Here is a 25,581-nt window from a genome sequence, read left to right as displayed (position 1 = left end):
GCAGAGAAAGCTGGGAGTGCAAATGGCCCCGCAATGCACAGGGCTCTCCTTGTAAGCAAGCACTCCAGCTCCTCCCAGAGCCAGCAGGTCAGACATGCTGCACAAGTTTTGGTTAGATAGTGGTTTGCCCCATAGTAGAATGAAGTATAATTTATATACAGAAGGAAACAAGTCCCTGCAGTCTTTGCAAAGGTCCAGTTTCAAGAGCGCTGCTGTGTTGGTGAGGGTAGCTGTGAGCCTGCAGCAGTCCCCTCTCAGTGCAACACATTATTCACAGCTTGCGAGGCTGGGCATTCCCCACCCATGCCTTGGTACGAGGCGATTCAGAGGGATGACGAATCCTTGGAAAGCAGGTGGGCTCGCATGCGTCTACAGGATTCCTGGAGCAGAGAATTAGAGCAATTGAATGCTTGAGACACAGACTGCCATGCAAGAAAAGGTTGACGTGCTGTCCTCCCCCTGCAAGGACTCCCCACTCGAGTCTGCCTCCCACACCTTTTACCAAAGCAGAGCACTAGACAAGAGGCAGTGAGCAGACAGGGACCAACACAGCAGTTTTGGGTTGTACCAACTCCTCGTCCCACTGCCGCTTTGACAGGCTGTTAGCACTACCCCATGACGCCAGCTTCCCTCTGCTTCCTGTGACAGCCAGCCTGCCAGCTCACAGGTAGAACAGCTGTACACACCTGCTCAGGTGAAACCCTTCAAGCCCAGGCTTCCAGCATGCCAACTGCCTGCAGCTTGGCATGGAGCAGACTGTTACAAGCCAGGGGACCCCAGCTGTCACAGAGCCCGAGATAGAGCCTTGTGTGCATGCCATCACCTCAGCAGGTCTCAGAGACCAGCAGGCCAGGTTCCTCACAGGAAAGAGAATGGGTGTGTGTGTGTCTCACCTCTTTCCTGCCCTCCAAAGATTTCAGCTTCGCTTGGGACATGTGAGCTGGAGATCCACATTTCTGTAACTGGACAAGAGAGGGGAATAGAAGTAGAGACCTGGGGAATGAAGTGGCATCCATGGCCTTCCCAGGGAGCAGCCTGTACCACCCACCAGAGAACAGCTACCACCCAAATCCACTCTTGGTTTGTCTGGGCCGTGGGACAGCCCTACTACTCACAGGCAGCAAGCTGTGTACAACTTATGGAGGAGGATGGGAGAGGGGGAAGGGGGCATAAGCCAATGGCCCAGGGCAGGGACACAGATAAGTCAGAGGTACAAGATTGGAGTTGAGGCCCAGTGCTGCCATGCCTGTCCTGATGCTGTCCTTGTCATCTGCTCTGCTCTCCCCACAGCAGCTTCCTAAGACCTTATCTGATCATAAAGAAGAAACTTGGAAAGCTTGTCTTGGGCAGAGTACAGCAAGCAGCCCCCAAGGATCACTCAAATGAGCGTCCCAGTTGCACTCAAACTCCCCTCCACACACCCCCCCACCATCAGCTTCAGCAGTGCTGGGAGCAGCCCTTACCAGGTGGATATTCTCTTTGCTGACTCGCTCAGGCTCCGGTGTGGCATCCCTGCTCTTCCTCTCCAGGATAACCGGGGTTCCCAAAACTTTCCGCTGCCATAAGAAGAGAGGGCTGTTGGCTAGTGCTTAGAGTGCAAAGTGAAAAAGAAAGGGAAGGAGCAGGATGCATTGCTGGTAAGCAGCTGGATGCTGGGAAAGAAAAAAGGAAGCCAAGCTGGGACAAAGGTTGCAAAGCAGAACCACCTGAAATACCACACCACTAGGCTGAGCCTGCCTAATGTAAAGGGTTTGGGAGCTGACCTGAGGCCTGGCAAGGAGCCCAGCCTGTCAGAAGCAGGTACATGCTGCTTTGGGGCAGCCTACAGTGTGCTAACAGGATAGACTACGTGACCAGCTCCCTGTCAGTCCTCATCTCATCTCAGAAGCAATCAATCCTTCAGAAAGGGATACAGATACTACAGCTACATGTTTCATAGATAATTACACTTTATACTAACAAGTCTTGTTCTCACTGTGCTGCGTTTTCTGTCCCCAGTGGATCTGTGTTCTTTGGCAGCCAATACTTTGAACAGTCCCTACCTTTAAGGGCCTCATTCAAGCCAGGGCAAGGCAGAAGCAGAGGCCAACTTCAGAAACTCACAGCGAGTGCATGGGTCAAAGGGTGCCTTTACCTTAATGAGGCCGCTGAAGGAACGCGAGCGGGTGCGTCGTGGTGCTGGGGATGTGGGTACATCAGAGCCAGGAGTGAGAGCTGTAGGATGCTTATTAAACTAGGAGGAAACATGAGGGCAGTATGTTAGCACTGTTACGGTTAAACCAGTCCTTTGCTGCTGTGTGCTGCTCTACCTGCTGCCATCTGCCTAGACCTCAGTTTGGCTCTTTCGTACCCCAAAATGGAAGAGCAGCTCAGAGCTGCAGGGATAAGAAAGCAGAGGAAGGTCACATCAACCACCCAGGATTACAAGGAGCTTGGGTGCGAGGCTGCTTTATGCTGGCTACCAGGTTAGCCAAAAGCAGCAGCTGTTGGAGCAGAAAGGAGTTTGGGCAGCAGCTGGAGGCTGGCAGCCAGCACTGGTGCTGACCATGCTGCCCAGTCTCTCTGGAGCAGCAGGTTGGCTGGGAATGCTCACTGGACTGAGAGGAGACCAGTTTGTCTGCTCCCCGCAAACTAGAGGAGACAGAACTTTTCCCTTTCTGAGGAAGCTCAACAAGGCCATGATCATGACTGGGGAACTGCTGGCTGGCAAGTCCCCAGCTTGGAAAACAGAGAGCTCAAAGCACAACTTCGTGCAGCAAGGTCCACTGTCAGCCACATCCTCTTCCTCCCCGCCTTTACACAGCACAAAGCCCACTCTCCCCAGCCTGTCCAGGACTAGGAGCAGCTCTCAAACAGGCCCTGCCTTTAGCCCTGTGCACACGATTGTGCTGACAAGCACACCCCAAAGATATCTTTCCTCCCCACACTACCTGCCGGATAAGCTTCTTCTTCTTTGCAGAGTCAGGCATATTGTGGACGTGGCGGAAGAGCTCCTTCAGTGCCTCCTCTGTGCGCTGCTGAGTCTCCTCCTGATGGCAAGTGTCCAGCCGGCTTCGCTTCTGAGACTTGAGGGGCTGCAGCTCCTTGGAGCCAGGAGATGTCAGCAAATCCAGGTCATCCTGGGAAAGTGGAGACAGCAGTTGCTTGCCATGCTTTAATCCAAACGAGCCACCCATCTGAGCCAGGCTGGGAAGAGTCTCGTGAGCTGCCTCAACCCCAGTGAATGCACAGGGCTGTGTTTTCCCTACCCCTCTGCAGCAGCACTGCACCAGCAGGCCCTGTGCCAGGAAGAGGTGACAGCAATACAAAGGTGACCCATTGCTTCTTCCCTCCCCTCCCACATGCCAGCTGCAGAAGCCCTTCCAGGCTCGAGAAGGGTCAGTGCAGCTCCTTGCAATGCATCTTCCTTCTTCTGCAGCTATATGAGGCAGGGAAGCATTTGCTGGCAAGACACAGACAAATCTTGTCCCAGTGGCAGCAAGTAGCCTTTATCGCAGCCCCTCTTCCAAGCAGCCTGGCCACAGCAGCAGGCGCATCTGTCTGTTTGGAAGGCACAACCCCATGAAAGAGCAGGTGCTGCATGTACTGGGCATAGGGAGTAGATTTGCCGCTAAACAGGAGCTGGTAGCTTTCCCTGTGCTTGTGATTAACGGATGCTTCAACTCTGCCCAATTTCCCTAATGCAGCCACCTGCACTACCACACCATATGGTTTCCTCACTCCTGCTCTCTGACAGATCCTCTTTCATAACTTCGTTTGTTTTCAGCTTCTTTCACTCACAAGGATCCCTTCATAGTATCACAGCCTCTGCCCTTTCATGCATTTGCTGGACTTACCTTTGATGTGTGGGCTCTGGATCCCAGATAGTGCAGCCTGGCACACTCCCGGATGTAAGCTGGGGCCTGTGACAATGAGCAGAGAAAAGGCCAAACGTAAGTTTAGTATGTACGGCCCTGGGGCAAGAGTGGCCCCAGCAAAGGCTGGTCTTCAACCATACCACACAAGCTACTTCCATCAAGGCTCAGCTGTTTAAGGCAGACAAAGCAATGGGATTTCATGTCCCTAGTGCAGTCCCTGTTCACAGTTTCCCACTGATGCCGGCAGCCAGCACAAGTGGAACACAGACTAAAGCAGGGTTCCACAGAAGCTTTTTCCAAGCAATTCCCCCAGCTCTGAGCTGGCCAAAGAGAGGCCTGACAAAGAGTGCAGAAGGGGAACTTTCTATGGGAGGACTCTGCAGGGAGCAGATGCCTACAGTGACCAGGAAGGTCTTGAGAAGTCAAGAGACTGCCTGTTGCAGAAATACTTCCTTGGAAGAACCTGCAGAAAGCCCCACACTCCTGACTCTCCTACCACAGCACCCTGCTCTGAGCTAGACAGATGCCCAAGACTGCAGGCTGTGCCTGCAACAGAAGTGGGTTGACTACCACTTGCAAAGAAGTTCACAACAAAATGGCCTGCCGTATTAGGTATTCAGCTCTCGGCAGCACTCATCCAGGACAAGCCCCCTCTGTCTCCTTACCCTGCCAGAACCCGAGGGGAGCCCGGCCGCTACCTGCCCCCAGGAACCAGGTCTCCCAGCCGGGCAGTGGGTGCTGGGTGTCCAGCAGAGGGTGGTGTTACACTGCACCCTGCTTCTGACCTGCCCAGGCACAAAGCCACCTCCAGGGCTGTCTTCCTCCTCCTGGGCTGCCTGCCCAGCGAAGACCTCCTCCCTAGTCACTAAAGGAACAGTTTCCTGTAGAAATCCTCCTTCTCCTACCACAGAAGAGAGTACCCAGAATATACACTTGACACCTGGGATTTGCCTGGACCGGGGGCATTCAGTCTCCTGCTTCAGCAGGGCCAGGGAGAGCAAGACCCCAAAGCACACTTACCTTGAAGAGTTTCTGAGAGTGTTTGATCATGAAGGTCACTCCATTGTTTAGCTTTGTGATATTCTCCTGAAGGTCATTTGCTGTCACCTGGCAAGGGGACATAGCCAAAGGTGCAGCAGTTAGAAGGGGAGGAGGAAGGGTCTCTGCTGCCCTTGCTGTCTCTGGGGCATAGACACACACAATGCCTCAGCAGGAGACCTGGTCTGAGGAGACAGGCAGGCAGGGCTCACAGCACACCAACAAGCAGAGCTCACAGAGCCAAAGCTGCTCTGAGAGGAGGAGAACTAGACAACTCTGGGGCCAAACAGTTCACCAGCAGCACAAGAAACCTTGCAGACTGATCTGCAAGGTTTGTCTAGAGTTGTCATTCTTAAAAGAAGCAGGACTGTGCTGTGCTTTCAATTTTACTGAAAAAGACAAAGCACCAGTTGCAAATGACACCTATGGCAGGTCTGGACTGAACACTAGGACTGAGTCCTGCCAGGAAGCTCCACCTCATCATCCCAGCCTCCAACCCTCACATCACTGTATCCATACTTAATCTTCCCATCTTGGTTCTTCCCCTGTAGGCCTGCCAAGCCTCTGCCTTCTACCTTGCAATATTCCACCCGCAGATACTGAGGCATTGCTCACATTTCTGGGCCATAGGATGTGGGGTGCAAACATGAGGGCAAGATTGTGGGCAGACATCTTGTTCTTGTCCTGCTTCTTGGCGGTCTGGTAGAGCAAGTCCAGCAGCAGTTTGAGTAGACTGCGGTTGGGTGCGGGAAGGATCAAAAACAGCAGCTGGAGGGCTTCAATTTGGCGCTCTTTGTCTGGAGTGCTGGTCTTATTCCCCTTCTCATCAAACAGCGTCAAGTCTGCCAAATCACAAGGCAGAACATGAAGGACACACATTACGTTCCCTAACAGCAGGCCTATTGCAGCCAGTTACCCTTATCTCCTCACATGCAGATCTCCCCCGAACTCCAAGAACACAGTTCTTGGCCCTCCATCTCTCTCCCCCCAGCTCCCAAGCTCCCCACCTGAGGCGTTAATCTGTGGTACTCCTCCCACAGGACAACACAGTGGCTAAGAGTTGTGACGGGTTGAAGGCAAGATGGAGGAAGTTCACATAAGGTAGTTCAATAACAGTTATTAAGTACATAGAAACCACACCTCTCTCAGGAGACCCCCAGACTTAAAACAGATGGAGACCCAGGTTACCAATGTGGACTTTACTCCTGTAGCTATCTGTTTATTGCTGGAGTGAGAAGACTGGGCTAGACAGTCTTGGTCTGATTCCTTAGGATTTTCAGTTCCAGTTTTTCCACCATTAGATTCCTTTTTATCCCGCCTTTAAGGATTACCCTTCCACAGCCTAGTATGCACCTTTGTAGCATTACCAGCTTTCTAGGAGGCTGGCTCCATTCCCTCTGCTCACCACTGCCTCTTATTGCTCACTCACCTGCGATTTTGAGGTGGGCATGGAAGTGCTTGTGTGTCAGCAGCGGCTCTGGTAATTCACCCAGGAACATCTTAAGTAGGGTGGCCACATCGTTGGAATGAAATTCCCCAGAGTCCAGGTCAATATCTGTACCACTGTTCAGAGCATCCTTTAGGATCTGTTGCCTGATGCTGTTGCCTGGTACCCGAAACAAGCCTTCTGCTCTTAGGTCTGCTCGGCAGAGGGAAGAAAAAAGGCCACTGATTAATCAGAGGCTGATTCCCATTTTCTTACTAAAGCAGTTCCTTCCCCTTTCCAGAGCTTGACAGCAAACCTCAGTGAGCTGCATTCAGAGACATGACTTCAAGCTGGTTCCCATCAGTAGAAACAGCCCATGCACAGAGGGAAAGAGATTAACATATCTGCTAGGCAATTCTGGGGAACAGTCGCCTAGTCCAGCCCCAAACTCCTGCTGCTGGAGAGCTCAGAGCTTGTCACTCCGTCTGCACCAGGGACCTCAGGTGGGCCAGACAGATACCCCTTGGGACAGGAAGACAGCAAGACAGTCACTCACTTTTGTGCAGATACTCGATTAGCTGGGAGACCTGTGCAATGCCTTCTTCTGTCAGCGGTGAGCCAAACACCACCCCTTTCTCTGCAGAACAGAAGATAATGTGTTCAGGCAGCTCAAACCCCAACAGCCACAGAGATGAGTGTTCCCCAAAGAACAGGATCTCAGCATGCAAAGACCAGTGCCCCTAAACGCTAAGGCTGAAGGTCACAAGGACCCCCACAGATGTGAGATACCACAAGCACTCCCAAATAAGTTACTTCATCTCACCATGCTGTACTTCCAAGGGCTTCATCATCCTGCTTCTTACCTCAGCTTAATTACAGTTTTTATCAGCTAAAGCAAAGATTCTCTAGCTCCTGAAAACAACACCAGAACAGACGCTTCAGTTTTAAAGGGCATATCATCTGCAAGCCTGGACCTTATAGAAACAGCAAAGTGGGAAGGGCAGATGTTACAGCAGGACTGCCCAGGTGCCTTCCACATTTGCACACTCCACACCTGGGAAGGAATGTCCAGATTAATCCTCACTGTGGCTTGACATGGAGTGGAGCAGAAAGAAGAGATGCAGCTATGAGACTATAGGAGAGGGAAACAAGAACTAGCAGGGAGAGCAGACATGATGCAACTGGCTCATGCTGACCTCCTTTTCAGGGATGGGTAATCCCTGGAATTCCCTAATTCCAGTGAATCTCTCTTCCATGTCAGCTGCCTTGGCCTGAGTACAGTAAAGCATGGAGTATCAGAAAGCTGAACAAGGAAAAGCTAGAAAAAAAGGAGAGTAGCAAAGCAATGAGCTGGGCCCTTCTCCATATGGAGCACTGACAGCTCCTCTCACTCCTGGAGTTTGCTTTCATCTCATGGGGCTGTTACAGATCAGGCATGAGCTGCCAGCTCCAGAACTCCATTCAACACAGGCTACAGCCCCAAAAGAAGATGGAAGCACCTGAGCTGAAAGGAAGGACATCCTTGCATGGAAGAAAACATTAGATGAGAAGCCCATTTACCTGAAAGGCACTTGTTGAACCAATGCAGAAATGTGTTCTTGTCCAAAGAGGGACTTCCTGGGTAAGAGAGCGGTTATCCAGCAGGACAGTATCTTCTAATAAATAGAGTCTTGTTGGTGAGTGGCTTCTTCCATCAGACACACACAGCCAGCAAGCTCTGTCCCCCAGAAAGCTGAGGCAACTCTCAGAGGCTTCACTGGCAGCAACTAGAGCTCTGAGCACTACTTCTTCCCTCAGATACATGCAGGTTTTGACTGCAGCTAGAGACAAGATGCTGGACAGACCGTACCACAACGTGCTGACTGGGACTGAGAACTGGAACCAGGTTCAGAGCTGGTTTGTCCTGCCCTTGCCCTTAGGCTTCAAAGAGCCAACAGATTTAAGAAAAGAATATTCCTCCCTTCTCCATGACCAGACTGCCAGGAGCATGGGCCACTTCTGAGGGCAAGCTGGGTATTTGCACCCCAGCTGTCTGTAGCTGAAGATTTCCCTCATTATTGTTACAGCTGATAGCTCAGCAATCTAAGCAGTGCATTGGCTGGTCTGATAAAAGTTATCTCCCCCACAAGCTTACTCTCGCTTTTTTCCCCGCCTCTCTAGCACATTTTGATTTTACTAGCGTTTGGTCTGTTGTACTACAGATCTTACTGTTCTGTGGTGTTGATGCTCACAGCATGTGGGAAAGACCTGGTTAACCCTGTGCACTTCTCCAGCAGCCTTTCTGTGCAACTAAATTTATTCCGCCTGAAGAATGTTCCACTCTCTTCCAGGACTTCTAAAATACATGGTAAGCCACCAGGAACTCCAGTCTCCCATTAAATCAAGAACTTTCTGACCTCCCTCTGATAAAGCACATGCTTCAGTCTTGCGGGAGAAAGGAGGGCAATGTGACCTCTTGATCCACGTGTAAGATCTGAAAGGCTTGAGTGCAACGGGAGAGAACGGTTGGCAAAAGATTCTTGTCCTTGAAGAAAACTAAACTCATTAGACATTCAACAGATAGAATCAATAGTGGCCAGGAAGGGAAAAGGAAAATACATCTTCTTGAGACATGCAGGGCCTGACAAATTCAATTTACTTTTGAAGTCAGAAGTTGATATTTGAATGAGAATTTGATTCTCAAAGAAACTTGAAAGAAGCACCTGGAGAATTGATGCTGAGTTATGAAGGCTTAGATGTTATTGTACGATTGCTTCTGAAACTAAGAAGCAGCATGAGATTGAGTTTCCTAATGCTCAAAGGAGTTGTAAGTATTTGCAGTTTGATCAGCTCTGAGCTCTAAGGTCCTTGGCCTCTGGCTTTGAAGAAATAAAACCTGTTTGTTCTAGCTGGTCTATGACATGAAGAAAAACAAATGATGTCTCCAAGATGAAACACGCAGTACATGAAACTGATTTTCTCTGTAGGCACAAACTACTTTTTCTCAGAGTTTGGCCAAGGAGTTCACAGACAGTCCCTGTCAATGCAGGGAGACACTGCCATTGCAGCCTGGGAGTGCAGCCAGCAGACTTGGAAACATCTGCTAGCTGTAGCTGTAGTGAGACACATGGCCATGGAGATGCCTGAACGGGGGAAGGCAGAGCTCTTGGGGAAGAGAGCTAGCGGGTCTGATAAGAGCAGTGCTCCAGCAGAATACAGATAATTTAAAAAACATGGGCTAGAAAAGGTTCACAAGCCCCTGCCCCCTGCTAGAAGGTTTTGACAAGTACAGGGAAGTTTCCATACACACTAAGAAAACACTTTCAACTTGGTTACTCACTTGCTTCTGTTGGTCAAGTGGCAAGTGTCTGAATTTAAGGTGTCCTGCTACTCTCCTGGAACAGAGTCAGGAGCAGTAACAGGTAAGAGCACAGTCACACTGCCCCCAAACTGCAGTTAGAAGACCTGTTATTATGGATCAGCAAGTTAAGTCATGGCAATATTGAATAACTCTCACATAAGGATGCTAAAGGACTTGATTTGCAGTACTTGATTTTTCCCTGCAGTGCTGTCCAGCCCAGGGTGAGTGTATCTACCAGGGTTCCCACTGGGTGAGCCAGGAGTGGAGGGCTAAAGCCAGCACCAGAAAATTCAGCCTGAGCAGTGGGGCTGCAGAGCTTGTCCTTATGAAACACAAGGGAGGAACAGGTTTGGAAATCAAACACACTTACAGAAACTATATAAAGGTTGAAGAAAAAAAAGTCATACTCGGATAGCTCCCTTCTCAGAGGTACTCACAATACCAGAATTGCTCAAAGGAAGAGGAAGGCTAATTAGAAGTGTTTAACCTCAGGCTGCCAACATCTGAAGGCAGCTACCCACAGCTTCTCTGCCAGCAGCCAGCCAGTCTAGCTAGGAAACCAGAGGTGATGAGGGATGTGAGAGGTGCCCAGATGGAGGCAGTTTCTGTCTAGATGAGTGAGAAGGTTTAACCGATCAGGAGAACCAGGCTCCCCTTGAGTGTGGGCAGAGGTGGGAGAAGGCACACACACACCTAGAACACCCTTTTAGTTACAACAAAACAGAGTAGTAAATGCCAGGCAGTGAAGAGGAGATGATCTGAACACAACTGTGCTCAAAAGCAAATCTCAGACTTCTGAGAAGGGGCCTGGGGCTAATATTTCATAACCAAGACAGCTGAACTTGAAAAAGAAGATAAGAATAGCCAGTTTACCAGAAGAAAACTCCAGCTGAATGCTTGTCTCGGAGAGAAACAGAAATATGTCATCTGCTGAGGTTGAATCTGTGCTTGAGCAGAGTCAGTTTGCAGAGCTTTGTCACTGACTTACTGGATTGGGATGTGGATCAGCACAGCATTGGTATTTGGATGGGAGACACTTACAGATTTCTGAGCTGCACATACAAGACCTTCCAGAGAGCTGGGACAGCAACTGAAGGAGACACTGGGCCCTGAGTGAAGTCAGTGGCCTGGAAAACCTGGCCATTACTGTTCTTCATGGAACCTGGCGCTCTCAGCCTGTGCTGATATTCCATTGATAATGAGCTAAGGAAAACAGAGCATGGACTACCACGGACACAAACAAGCAGAGAGACAAGGACACTTTGGTGTGTATTGGAAGAACCTGCAGCTTATACAGGTACCTCTCTCCAGCTCAGCGCTATCCACAGAGCCAGACCAGAAACACTCAGGGACCAAAGCTGTATCTCTGTGGTTTGTGCTGCACCGAGCACAGCAGACGCACTGAGGCCAACCTGACATAAACCACAGCAATAATTCCCAGAAGAAAGGCACTCAAGAAGTGGCAGGGCATTTCCGGCATTAACTTCCTGGCCTCTGTTTTGCTCCTTTCTAGAGCTGGCATCCCCAGAGATTACAAACCTACAGTATTAAGCATTCAACACAAGCTCAAAACAACAAGCCTACGCTGAAAGTTTTGTAAACTATGTGTAACAGATGATGACAGTCAGTATCACCCTAAAGGTGGGCACCAGACATCATGCCATACTCACCCTTACGCTTCAGAGACATCAGAGAACGAAAAAATCCAGAGGCTGTGCTGTTTGCCCCAGGCAGCTTTGGGTCCTCCTCTCCCATCAGCTGGGCCAGCTCTGCCCCAGGCAAGTCAATGAGCCTGGTAATGTTGCTGACAACAAGCTCTGTGAACACCTCTGGTTTTTCATGGCGCAGCTTTTCCACAAAGAAGTCAGGATTGAAGATGATCGGCTGGCTGTGGAGGGAGGAGTCATTGCAAATGACAAAATTGCAGATGGCATCACTGGAAAAAAGGGAAGGAGAAAAAAATGCAGTGACTCCTCATAGCTTTGTTTTTTACAGCCAGCTGGTCTGCCCTGAAGGAGACATCTGCTGACACAGGAGCTACCAGTCTACACCATCAGCACTGTCTGTCTTCAGTGAGTGTTCAGCACAGTGCAGTTATGTTTCCCTTTGGAGCAAAAACATTTCTGGCCTGTTTGTACAACACAGCTCCAGACCAGCACTCCATAACGTGATGGTAACATACGCAACACATGACAACACCCAACTAAAACTTTCACTGTATCTACATTCTACTAGCTCAGGCAGCTATGACATCCAATATTTTACATTAACTTACCAGTCTCAGTCATAAATAAGTTTGGTTCTGTCTCCTTTCCTTCCCAGAAATTCACTCCCCGTGGCATGAAAGTCTAAATCCCAATCTTTTTTTCACGGGCAGCTTATACTCATCAGTTCCCATTGTTGTTCCATCACCACTACCTTCCTATCAACAAATAGAAAGTTCCCATGCCCTGGGACTTTATTTTTAAGATCATATGCATGCAACAACACCAACCCACAGTTCTGCTAGGGATGCAGTCAAACGGTCCCAGGTGACAAGCTGCCAACTCTTTGGTTACTGCTCTCTGCCAGCTATGGTAACTGCCCAGCTATGCACTCTGAGTCTGGAGTGAGTGGGAACTCATCAGTATTAGCACAAGCCACACAAGAGCAGTCCCTGAGGAACCCTTAGTAACCCTCCTCCTAGTAGATCTCTTTTTGGCTCGTCCAGTTCGTGCCTTTTCAGGCTGTCCTTTATCCGACCTCCCTATTCTCTACTGATGCCTACTTTCTCCATTTCATAGTTTCTCACGTGGCATGGGAAAAGGGATGCACCTGAGACACTGCTCTGCTAAGGGTTATCTGTAACAGATACTTAGCTCCACAGGAGGTGAGGTAAGCTACATTTATAGAATCACAGAATCACGAAGGTTGGAAAAGACCTGTAAGATCATAAAGTCCAATTATCAACCCAACACCACCATGCCCACTAAACCATGTCCCACAATGCCACATCCACACGTTCCTTGAACTCCTCCAGGGATGGAGACTCCACCACCTCCCTGGGCAGCCTGTTCCAATGCTTCACCACTCTCTCAGGAAAGAAATTTTTCCTAATATCCAGCCTAAACCTCCCCTGGCACAACTTGAGGCCATTTCTTCTTGTCCTGTCGCTAGTCACTTGGGAGAAGAGACCAACACCCACCTCTCTGCAACCCCCTTTCAGGTAAGTGCAGAGAGCAATAAGGTCTCCCCTCAGCCTCCTCTCCTCCAGACTGAACAACCCCAGCTCCCTCAGCTGCTCCTCATAAGACTTGTGCTCCAGACCCCTCACCAGCTTCGGTGCCCTTCTCTGGACACGCTCCAGCACCTCAATGTCCTTCTCGTAGTGAGGGGCCCAAAACTGAACACAGTATTCGAGGTGCGGCCTCACCAGAGCCGAGTACAGGGGCACGATCACCTCCCTACTCCTGCTGGCCACACTATTCCTGATACAGGCCAGGATGCTGTTGGCCTTCTTGGCCACCTGGGCACACTGCTGGCTCATATTCAGCCCACTGTCAATCAACACCCCCAGGTCCTTTTCTGCCGGGCAGCTTTCCAGCCACTCTTCCCAAGCCTGTAGCATTGCATGGGGTTACCATGTCTAAAATCAAAATAGAGAGTTATCAAAGAGAGATCTCGGGTTAATCAGCGCTCTTATTGCTCCCATTTAAAGCTTATCCCGATTTCCATCTACCTCTAGGTTTTCCGTTATCATCTTCCCACCACTGTTTCAAACACTCGCACGCTTCTGAAGTCAAGCCCACAGGTAAGAGTTGCCTAGCTTGTTTCTGCTGCCCCTCTTTTACTTAAATGTGAGGATTAGTGTCATTATTCTCCAGTCACAAGCTACTGCCCCAATGTCATACTCAGCTATAAAGTGCTGACCTGGCCCTGCGAGTTGGTGTGCCAGTTCTTCCAGGGCTCTGCGTGGAGGCTGCCTACCCACCCAGCTTGCACACACTGCCAGCCTTCACTGTGTGACATTCCCCAACCCTTCAATCATTCTTGGGCTCTTATATAATACTTTCCACTGTTTCAACATCCCTCCTCAGTTGTGAGGTCCCACTGAACACCATTTTCCAGCAGCAGCTGCCAAGTACACAGGTAATAGAAAGGCTGTGCTCATGCCCCAGGGATCGCGTCAGTCCCTTAGGTGTGGTGTGGCAGCCCGGGGGGGAAGCACGTGCTCTGCCAATCCCCCCTGAGGCCCCCAAAAGCTTTCCCTCCACAGCAGGCTTACCCACAGAAGACCAGAGCACCTTGACCTTCCTCTCCTCTCTGCTGAGGGGTGGAGGCCATGTCACCATGTTCGGACCACGCTGGGCATCTGTGCTCACTGCTCAGCACGTCTGCCACCAAAAGCGTTTGCAACCCACTGGACCTTACACCTGATGGTTCAAGCAACAGAGCACTTCAGCTACTAGTTGAGAGATCTCAGCAACTTATTGTTCTGATGTAAATAGACAGTAGGTAGCGAAGGGGAGGGCATCAAAGCACATACTGGCAGGTCACCTGAACTCCAGCCTGCCTCCACACAGTATCTGTGAACCCAACAGTTATCTGAGCTACTGCTGTACATCTTTGACCTGAAAAGACCATCTTGGCGCGATTTCCAGGATGCGTGATCAGAATACGAGAATAAAAGCTGGGACTCAGGCTCCACAAGGAGAAAGATACTTGCTGAAATCAGAGGGAACCCGGCGCTCAGCCACGCTTGCATCGTGAGAATCCGTATGAAACCCTCTCCCCTTGCCACTGCTCTCCACAGATGTCAAAGACTCCTTCAAGAGGCTGGAGAGGAGGAAGGTCTGCAAGGCAGACTGCAAGGCAATCTGCCAGGTCATCTAAAATTTTAGAAAGCTCTTAAAGGCTCCCAGCTGCAGGCTCAGAGTGGCCTAGCAAGCATGCTGCTGACTCCAACTGGGGGCCATATTTTTCTGAGTACCTCCCAGCCTGTTTTTCAGCAGTTTGTTATCTGCAATAAATCAAGACCGAAATGCAACAACTCTGTATCAGCTGCCAAAAAGCAACTGCCAATCGATCTGATCATATTCGCATTTCATCGCACGGGGCCACAATGCACAAACAAGTGCCAGCTCTGCCCATAATGTGGAGCAAGCCCTTTGCCTGAAACCCATGACAACTCATTCTGTGGCAATACAGACCCTGAGAAGGGTTAATAGCAAGTGTATAGGCCCAGTGACCCTGCCTGCAATGATCCGTGCACTGTTATTCACTCACTAGCAGTTTTGTTTCCCCACAGAGAAGATATGCAAATACTTTGCAGCAGTTACATCAAGCATCACAGATTATCTGCTCCCTCTGACAATTATATATCTAGATTCAGAGAAAGAAAATTAAACAATTTTGTCAACTAGAACTGACTGACACGACTTCTCTGCACAGCCAGTGTTACAAGTTGCACAAAGTTTAACAACATTTAATGCAAAAATAAATAGAAAAAAGTAAATTTCTTACATGAGTGCTGAGAGCTTTTGGAGAGGCATTAGGAAGCAGAGACAGGGAAAAGAACTTGCTCCTTGTTTCCAGCAACAAAAGAAACCTGCCTGTCCCAGCACAGCCTATGCAAATTCCACGCATGCTACGAGACACAAGGGCGCATTATTGGGTCTGAAAGGCCCCCTTGGCACACACTGGGCATCAGCCTTCACACAGAGACAAAACAGAAAAGAAAAGCTGGACAAATTGATTCATGTCTCTTGCCAAAGGCTGCGTAGCTGGAGTTTAACGGCAAATAATTCCTACATAGAAACCGGGGTTTTGAATTAGTACCAGCGTGGTATTAAGTGCTCTCCACCTGTATCCAAGAGGAATCCACAAAATAGCCCCAAATCTACCCTGTGTTCACCGTGAGTAAAACCATGCAACACATTCCCAACAGCATCCAAGCACAACCAATGTTACGGCACTGGCAGGACAATAGCCAAGTCCCTTAACTGCACAACCCCGTGCCCAGAAACCTTGCTAGAAACACTCTCTGCCCCTGCCTTTCACACTTTTAGATCCTTTCAAAGACAAAGCACATAGGTCGGCCCCTCCAGAGCTAGAAACAGCACCTGGCCGTTGCTCTTTGCTACCATTCCTGTGCCACCATGTGCCGTTCATCCACTTCAGGCTTCCCATTCCATGTTTCTCTGGATTCCTGTCCAGTTTCCCTGCCTGCCGCAGCTGGGACCAGCCTTGTATACTCTTATTGTGGTATGGCACTTCAATGAGCTACTTAATTTTGAAAGGTCACTTTATTAGCAGCTCTTCCTTGCACAGAAAATTTGCCTTTGTATCATTATTGCTAGTCAAAATGGAAACGTGAAGCAAACCCCTATTTGTGAGCAAAGATAAAGCCCCCACTGGCTTTACACACAATAACCCTGCCAATCCTCAGTGCTGCACACACTATAACCTTCAGAAAAAGCCATGTGCCCCATCTGCTGTTTTCGTGTTAAAAAAGGAAGATGGATGTACTCTACCTACACTCACAGTTTATGTAACAGCAGCAAAGGGGAGACAAACATGTATTCGGGGAGTTTATGGCTTTTTTTTTTTTTTTTGCTTTACTTGCAATTACAGAGTTATATTTTCTATATGCTGTGATCTCAGATTGCTTTACGACACGTCAAAAGACGATAAAATACAGGAATAAATAGCTTCCTCTCTGATCCCATGAATAAAATCAAATCCCAATGAATAATAAAACCTTGTACTAATAGGGTTGTGATTAAGACAGCAGATTAAAAAAAATGGGTCCTATATTGTGCTGAGATTCTTGCCATTCTAGTATCTTTTAGAAGCGAAGCCTGTGATCCCAGCCAAGTCACAAAGCAAGCTGTCTGTCACACACAACATTCTTGCTTCAGGCATGACAGCCCCATCATTTCATGGGGAGTGGATGGTGCAGGAGGTCAAAATCATGATGGATCAATTAATCCCTAAGGTAACTAGATCCAGGCCAGGGAAATGCCTTGGAAACTACAACAAAAATGAGACTTTAACTGGCAAAACCTGGTGATGGAACCTGTGGTGCAAGAGCTGTGCAAGCAGGCAGATTAGCTCATGTGGCAGCAAGCTTGCATTCAGATAGGTGAGACGTAACTGTTTTAGCGGCTTTTACAGATTTTATATTGTTCTAACTCCACCCACGTGAAAGCAGAAACCGGTTCGAGCAACATGAAACAGAGCATAAGGAGAACACAAGTAAGCCAAGAGAGAAAAGGAAGAGGTACCTTTGGGGCAAGGCATTAGCTGTGTTTGTCTAGCTGGGAAAGTGGAAAAACTGGAAGCTGCAGATTTCAGAGGAGCCTGATGTACCTAATTCAGTGGGCAAAATCCATCTCAGGTGCCATTTTGCGCACTTGGTATGTCGTCATTAAGGAGCTAACACTTCAGACACACCACAGTAGATGAGTTTTACCATACAAGAGTAAAAGGATTAAAGAGCTTTCGAAAATAAGGCAGATAATGGAAGAAAATCTCCCTCTATAATAACAAAATCTTCAGACTATGAGAAAGAGCCAGGCTGCTACCAAATACTGAGAGCAGGGCGATAAGCAGGCAGTGCTAAAGAACACAAAACATGAGCAATTCTTTGCCTGGCTGAGCACAAAGGGAGACGGGACAGATGCGCACAGGCTTGTATTTCCCCAGGGAGAGAGAAGTAGCATCGTTTCCTATGTTGTGCCAGAGTAAGGAATCAATTAATGAGGATGTCTGAAGACAGTATTTCCAGAGCCAGATAGGAGCCATCCCAGATTTTGCAAAGAGATGAAAGAACCGTAGTGGAATTATGTGGAATCATTTTAAGTACAAAAGGACTAGAAGACAAATTATTTCCTAGATTAAAAAAAAAAAAATTAAAAGAAGTCTAATGGGAATGGACTGCAGAGACATTGGAAGTGACTTCACAGTTAAGGTTGCTTTGAGGACTGTACTTCAGACTGACATTCTTGTAAAATAGTGTAACAAAGATCACATTCAGGCCTCAGATTTGGCACAGTAACTCTTCGTAGGATGACTGATTTGCCTCTGAAAAATGTCAAGAAAAACAAGCGGCAATTTTTGGCTAGGGTTATACTCATAAGGTCTTCAGGGGCAGAGTCCCTTTGTGATGAGTACACAGTGCAGAGCACAGTGGATGCCGATCCTTGCTTACTGTCTCTAGACTTAATACAAGTAAGCCATACTAGATAATGCTGCCTTTTTAATTTTTGCATTGCTTTCTTCACATTTAAACAGCTAACACGGAGTGATTCAGCCTTTTGGCTATGGGAACCAGATAATAATATACAATTTAAACAGCAAGAAGCTGGAGAAGAAAGCTGCAATTACATGATGGCAGCCTGTGCTGGACAACCTGGCCATCTTTTGGACATCGGGTAAATTGGATATCCAAGTCAATGCTATAATCTATGAATTCAAATTCTGTCTCAGTAAAGGACTCAAAGCAGACCTCGGCAACATCAGCTACACATCTGTGATGCGAACCTGGAGACGGACCTACCTGGGAAGATCAAAGGGTTGGGGCGGGGGGAAGTGTGCTTTGGAAGAAACTGAAAATGCAACATACTACCAGTGTCAAAGAAAACTGCAGTAGCAAAACAGCTTGATATTTGTGAAACATCAAGAAATTTGCATTACAGCATGAAATTTCTCAAGTTTGACCTCAGTGAATTCTTTTGTGATATCTTTAATAATAGCCACTGGAATAATTTAAAGTCAACAAAGCAGTACTTCAATCAGCCATCACCACAACATCAGAGTATCCAGATGCCTTCTACTGCTAGAAGGAGGAAAAGAACTAAGAGGCACCTTAGAGAGGAACCGCATGTTCACTGCAGTGCTCCTCACCAAGTCTCCTTCCCAGCACCACCACCACAGCTCTGGATGATCCCACGCTGTGAGATGGCTCAGCCTCCTACCCAAGGCTCTGTGAAAAATGCAGAAACACAGCTACCGCCAGAAACCCAGTAATTTTACATTAAAGATCTGCAAGCTCATATGTCTGCCTTAGCATCACAGTAACACTAACAACATTAAATAGCAATGCTGCTCCGATTTTCATGACTTTCAATGCAGTCTAAAGTTTGTGTCTTTATTTTAATGTAAACCCCTACAGGGAGCAGCAATAGAAGAGGACCCTTAGATCCAATCCTGATTTCACTGAAACCAGCACCAAAACTGAATCTTTTTAGATGGCAGCAGCTGCCTCTTCTCATTACTGATCTATTCACTTTTATCACTGTGGCATTGGGAACCTTGGTCACAGCTGGGGACTCCGCTGTGCTCCATGCTGTACAAACACAGAACAAAGGCAATACCCTGTCTTTAGAGGGCTGATAGCTAAATCTGAAATGAATGCTGGAGGGACAGAAAAGAGGAGGAATCCCAAGAGAAGAGGCAGCGCTATCAGTCAGCATGACTGATATAACTGAACTCTGCCAGCTTTTCTGTAGACGCTATTAAAAAGGAGGGCGAGGAAGGACAGGAAAAATAATCAGGTCACACTGCAGACATTTAGAAGAAATCCAGCTTCTGCACAAGGGGCAACACAGGACTGAGCACAAAGGAGCTGGTTTGAAAGCTCTCAGGCAGGGACGGCTGGGACGCGGGGCTGAGGAGACATGAGCTGAGCTCCAGGCACTGGCTGGGAACCGCTGGCGAGGCAGAGACAACAGGCCAGCAGTGCCGGGGAGCCGGAGGAGCCTGGCAGCGCCGCAGGGCACTGCATGGCCACATCCAGACCCGCGCAGCAAGGTGGAAGGGTTGCAGCTTGAGGAAGCCCTGCAGCCACTTCCCACCACCCAGAACATGCCAGGCAGGCATGCGCCGCCCTCGGGAGAAGGTCACAAGGGCCTGGGGCTAGTCTGTATAGAAACTGTATTGATGTAGTTCTCCCTGCCCCAGTCATATAGTTATGACAAAACAATGCATCTTTTTTGCTTTATTTTACTAATGTGAGCCATTTGCTTTGTGAATAATGTACCATAGATCTGAGGTACCCCGTGGGGCCAGGCGGCATCTGCCCTGAATGCTGTCCCCCATATCTAGGACACGGATTCCGGGCCTTTTCTCCCCATGCACTGCAGAATTACCCATCCCAACCTTTGATTATAAGTCAAACTAACCAACTGCAAGGTCACCTCCTCTTTCCATGAACCCTAACACCTTTCTTATGTAATCTGAAATTCTTTACTGAACATCCGTCTATGGACTCTCGCCAACTGACTGCTCTTCATCTTCATTCATATCCCAGGTAGGAAGTTTCTTCCCACTTTTGTCTGTTTGGTCCTTAGCTGGGTGGACTGCAAGGTCCACGCATGTCTGCTGTATCCTCAAAGCGTGCATGGGTACTTTCCAATTGCCAGCAATGATAGTATTCCCTTACTCTCCTAATTTTAAAATGTCTTTAACTTCTTTACTTCCCCATTTTGAGTGTACTGGAAGTCAATAAGAGGCATGGCCCAGTCCTACCTTTATGTCCTTGGTCTCTAACACTCAGAAATTGCTGCATACACCTCTGATTGTCACCCTTACACTTGAAGATAAGAGCCCTAAGGCATCCTTCAGAGGCAGGGAAAAATGCAGTTCAGAGACTAGCAGAGATACACCATGCAGATGCTTGTCAGACCAGTGGCTCCAAGCCAGTGTCCAGGTCAGAGCAGAATTACCATCTATAAAGAGGAGCCCCACAACAATCTGGTTTACTTCTGACATGAAAAATCAAGCAATCACACATAAACAGCACAGCAAAATTAACAAGCTATTGTAGCAACTAGTCTGGGAACTCAGAACAACCCAGCAAGGAAGGAAGGATGTTTTTCTCCTGCTCTCCCACAGGATGATAATCACCCAAAATTGGTAGCACCAACTGGCATCCAGAACACATTCGGGAATCCCATCCCACCATCAACTGTCAGCGCTTGAACAAAGCATTGCAATGAGTATAGTGTGCTGTAGCACTCACAGGTTCACTTGATTGCTGCTGTTTTATCTGGACCAAAGGGATACCAAGACCTGGGTCAGGACTGACAGCCAGATCCCAACAGCACCGTTGGGTGAGATTTTGCAGTCATAGCCTGGCAAATACAGAGAACAAAGGTACTCGGGAAGTCACAGCTCTTGTTTTCGTTCACTACACTTTTGTAACTCCACAATGCTTCTTAGCTCTGGAGGTGCAATGGGCAAGCCGCGTGCTCGCATCTGTATTTTGTATCATGGTGGTGCCTGCAAAGGATGAGAGCACATCAAATCCTTTCTCATCAGCAATCCTCTGCAGACACCACTGAGTATGTCAGAGGCCACATCCCATGTTCCAGATGTGTAAACTCTCACAAGCTGGAATTGCAATGAGGCACACCTGGATGTATGCCAGCATTTAAATAAGCTGGTGACATCTGGTCAGGGCTGCCGAGACACACAGATAAACAGGCTAGGCCAGCCGCAGAGCAGCACAGCATGCAGTACCAGAGAGATGGAGATGCACGAAGCAGCCCAATTAACTCACCAAATTGAACAGAATGGGGGCTTAGTGCTTTTGAAGGGGATTTGGGCAAGCTAGAGTGTAAAAAAATGGAATATTGTACACAGATACCAGAATTCATATGATAATAACCTATGCTGTCACTTTATGCAACTCTCCCATACTGATCAGAAACTGCTTCTTTTCCCATCCTGCCTGACAGGTCATCTCTGTCTGGATTCACCCGGTTTCTCTGCGGAGCCCAGGGAGCAGTGATATATTTATGCGCTGTTCCGGGGAGAAGGATGTGGAGTGGCACGTGCGTGAAAGGAGAGCTCCAGGCACCCCTGAGAGCTTGTGAAGGATGTTCCCTAAAAGGCTTCCCGCTCTCCAAGACATGGCCAGCCGTAGCATCCTTGTCTCCTATTATATGACAGCTCGCGAGCGGGGCTGTAGGAATGCCCATATGGAACTCCCAAACCATAAAGCTACGTTTCAACATTGAGTCTGAACTCCAGCAAAACAAAAAGGGAAACTAATGCCGTCTCCCCTGAGAACTTTCTGCCTCTGAAAATCAGAGCTGCCACACTACCACTCAAGAAGAAAGGATGTTTTGGCGAGACTCCAAATTATTAGAGCTTTATAGGCCAAAAGCAAACACATTAAAAGTTCTCGTAAGCCAGCTGGCAGGCAATTATTTAAGCAGCTTATCACATTCCCCACTATCTACAGTTTCTGAAAAAATTTATGAGGAAACTCTGGATAGCTTAATTGTGATTACCTAGCGTAGAGGTGAGAAAGGCCAAGAGCCAGGGAGTGAGGCTGTTGCACTTCAGAGAAAAGGGCCCAATGCTCTTGTCAGACATGACGATAAGTGTAATGCATTACCAGGATGAGAGGCCAGGAACACACCAGACCTGTGAAGCTCTGAAACAAAGTGTCAGCCAAGTTTATCACACCATGGGGCTGCGGCTCCTCCCATTTCTCTCCCCAAGCTGGCTCCAAGACCCTTGTGACTTGGGACCACAGGAGCCCACAGTGTTGGTCTCCAGGATCACAGTGCAGGTTTGGTGAGAGCCTGCTACTTCTGCTCAAAAGCAGCACAGCAGGTCTGTGCCTGAACCCAGCAGAGCACAGGCTAAAGAAAGGGCCTCAGCTCCCTGTTCTTGCCTCCAGCTAGGGAACAAGTGAAAATGAGATCCTACAGAAAGAGCTAACTCTGAAAAAAGTGGAAAATACAAGGCCTCAGCTGTGACCAGGAGCCTAATCCAGCTTACAGAGGGACAGTATTTCCAAGAGGAACTTGACCTCAGTGCAACCATTAGATATTAGCCAACATTTCCATGCTGCCCTGTCTCCTTCCCATCTGTTCATGCCACTTATTAAACCACCACACACTGAAGACTGTTGACCTTTAGGACAAGGAATTTGATTTCCCAGCACAGTGTCCAGCATTCAGCGCTTCAGTTTCAGACTGAACTGAGTGCCCAGGCACCTTTAAAGGAGCGTTAAAGAAGCCTGGTGACATTTTCATATACATGTAAATGTGCACACAGCAACAAGGCAATGACTAGGCTGGCAGGGAGACCCAGATGCTGCTTTGGGCTATGTGGGCAAGGAATGCTCCCCCTTCATGCAAACAGACAATAAACTGAAGCGTAGCAGAACAAGGGTCCTGTTGTCCAAGCCCATCCCAGGCCCTGGATGAGAACAGGGCAGGGCGTTACATGCAAACATACAAAAATACTGCAAATGCAACACAGCCTTGAGTTCGGGTCTGGATGTGTGCCTGATGGGGCTTGAACTGAGTAGGGGGTTAAACGCAAGTCTAGGTCTCAAAGATTTTAGTGATAGCTGTGGAGAAGGGAATGTTTTAATAAGATTGTGCCCTGCTCCAGGCTATCTTCAGAGAAAAGTAGCCATGCATTCAGACTTGGCTTTAACTCTGAAATCAACCATTTTTTCTGCATGGCCCTCAGCAAGTCACTTTGACTTCTTGCCATTAACTCATGTTTACAGTGAACGTTTTCCTATTTGCAGCAAAACATAGATGGCAATTGTGTCTCCTTTCATTGCCTGTTTACAACATGAGCTCTTGATGTCCAGTTGTGAAGTGACACTCTGTCAAGCCATTTTATCAAGATGCCTTATACCTTTTTTCAGCACATCCTGCTTTCCATGCCCATGGCTTTTTCCCTTCCACTCATCCCACCCCTGCCATATCAAATGGCCGATGTGAACACTGAGTGCCTGGCAAAGCATTTAGGTGCTGCTTGAATCGAACATTAAATGCGTTCATTAAACAGACAGATGTTTTTCTCTTTTCAAATTGAGCACTCAGGCACACTGCAATCATCATTCTCAGTTATGAAGAGCCAGGCAGAGGTTAGAGAGACCACAAACAGAAGAGAGACCCACACAAATCATCTTTTGTCATGTTCAGTAACATTTGGTAAAGAGGTTAAGACAACCAGCTTTCATTTCCAATCTTTAAGTCAGCATGCTATAAGTCCACACGCACAGCATGCAAGCTTTACTAGCCAACTTGCACTTCTCTCCAGATGAGAGGAAATAGGGGCAAAAGCACAGTTGTGGAGCATACTTTAAAAAAAAAAAAAGTAAGCTTTGTGGTGATAGACCTGCAAAGCAAGAGATCGATTTGCTAGCACTACCTGTGGGTGACAGGAAGCATTGGAGTAAAACTTACACTTCAGGCTTTGCTTTAACACAATCACTTGCGGTGGAAGGGGGGTGGTGGCGGGGGTAAAGAGCTGGGGGATTACATCCTAAGGACAACTTTCGGCATCTAAAAGACAAATTCAGTCATTTGGACGGATCTAGGCCACATTTAAAATGCTTTATCCAAAAGAGTGTTGGAAGTATCAGCTGCACAGAGCATACTCATCCCTTTACCAGGTCTCCGAGATCAAATATGCCACACTGAGCACCATCTCTTCATCCCCTTCCAGAGTGACGCTCTGCCCCAACTGAGGTACCACAGCAGTTTCCCCAGACAAGCACTGCAACTGCCATCAGGATGGGTCCCACTCAGCAGAGAACAGGACAGCACCACTGTGAATCAGGCTGGGTATGAGGCATCAGCCCTCAATTGTATTTACTTTGCAAGTCCACAAGAATTACCACTCAAAGGATACTCTGTCTGCAGCTCCATGCCACATATGCAGAAAAAAAAAAATGAAAAAGAGGAAGAGATATTACAGCTTTTTAGCAGTAATCCAAAAACACTGTTGCAGTGAGGTGCTCATACTGTCTCCACTGTGTTGTTGGCAGCAGTCACAGAATGGTTATGCATATAGAAGTATGTGCTAAAGATTAATGATGCGAAGCTTACAGCGTACGCACATTTAGAAAGCAAGAATAACGCATACAGAGTGGACAAAGCAAGGGAGAAAGGGTTGGATGCGAAGCAAGTCTATATAGTGCCATCACCCTACCAAACCCTGCAACTGCCAAGCGCTCGGTGTTAGGTCTCACCCCGTGGCTGCGGGAGAAAGGAGCCAGCCTGGCCACAGCCCGCCTCCTACCTCTGCAGGCAGCGAGCGGCTGCGCCAGAGCTGGGGCAGAACTGCAAGGCGGGCACTTATCTTTGCTAACTTGAGTGCAGGGACACACACTTCCCTACGGAATAGTCCCCCTGCCCGAGGGCGGGTGGTTTAGGGCAGGATCGCTCCCCTTGCAGGAGGAGCGGGCGGTATCTCCCCTGCAATGCAGCACAGGGACGCCGCAGGGAGCGCTCCCCAGCCGCTGAGGCCGAACCCACGGGGACAGAGGTGCCCGCAGGGTGCCACCTCAATCCCCCCCGTCCCGCGGGGCGAGCGGGGCTGCCCGACGGCACGGCCGAGCGCCGGGGACCCCGGCCCGGGGAGCTGCTGCCCCACCGCAGCTCGGCTCGCAGCGGAAGCACCGCAATGGGCGGGCCAAGGCCGAGGTGCGCCGGACAGCGCCTGCCCGCCGGCAGCGCGCTGCAGACGGGTGCGGGGTACCCGCAGCGGGCGGGGCTGGGCAGCGACCCTACCGCGGCGAGGGCGCCCAGGGAGGGGGTGCCGGCCCCCGGGGAGCCCCGCTCCTACCTGCCGCCGCGCCGCCCGCTAGGCGCCGGTGCTCCCGCCGCCATCTCATACCTGCCGCTCCGCCTCCCCATTGGTCCGCCGCACCACCCCTCCTCGGCCCCGCCCCGCCCGGGACACGCATCGCCATTGGCTGCAGCCGCATCGCCCCGCCGCCATTGGACGGTTCGAACGGGCAACCGCCGATCCGCGCGCACGACTGGGGGGGGGGTGGGAACGGCTGTCCATGCCGCGCGCGGCATGCTGGGAGCCGTAGGCTACCGGTGGCCTCGGCGGGGCCTGGTCTCGGGGCAGGGCGCGGCCTCCAGAGCCCCTCGGAGCGCGGGGAGACCCCT

At 49.2% G+C, this 25,581-nt stretch overlaps 1 protein-coding gene across 2 annotated transcripts; it reads right to left on the bottom strand.

Annotated features, from left to right (window-relative positions):
* Window positions 1-323: 323 nt before the first annotated feature.
* On the bottom strand, window positions 324-25,320 carry ARHGAP19 (Rho GTPase activating protein 19). 2 transcript variants are annotated; one of them, XM_059821442.1, is made up of 12 exons: window positions 25,250-25,320; window positions 11,332-11,597; window positions 6,878-6,958; window positions 6,325-6,534; window positions 5,511-5,737; window positions 4,878-4,964; window positions 3,837-3,902; window positions 2,931-3,119; window positions 2,135-2,233; window positions 1,464-1,556; window positions 894-962; window positions 324-380 (listed from the first exon to the last, which is right to left on the bottom strand). In XM_059821442.1, exons 1-12 carry the CDS (start codon window positions 25,318-25,320, stop codon window positions 324-326), a joined length of 1,515 nt encoding a protein of 504 aa, XP_059677425.1. The 2 variants fall into 2 exon arrangements, with proteins under 2 accessions (XP_059677425.1, XP_059677426.1); XM_059821443.1 differs by lacking the exon at window positions 25,250-25,320 and adding an exon at window positions 15,164-15,192.
* Window positions 25,321-25,581: the final 261 nt, after the last annotated feature.

The sequence above is a fragment of the Gavia stellata genome, chromosome 9 (assembly GCF_030936135.1).
Source record: "Gavia stellata isolate bGavSte3 chromosome 9, bGavSte3.hap2, whole genome shotgun sequence".
In the NCBI taxonomy this organism is placed as follows: domain Eukaryota; kingdom Metazoa; phylum Chordata; class Aves; order Gaviiformes; family Gaviidae; genus Gavia; species Gavia stellata.
This window is presented reverse-complemented; position numbering and strand designations above follow the sequence as displayed.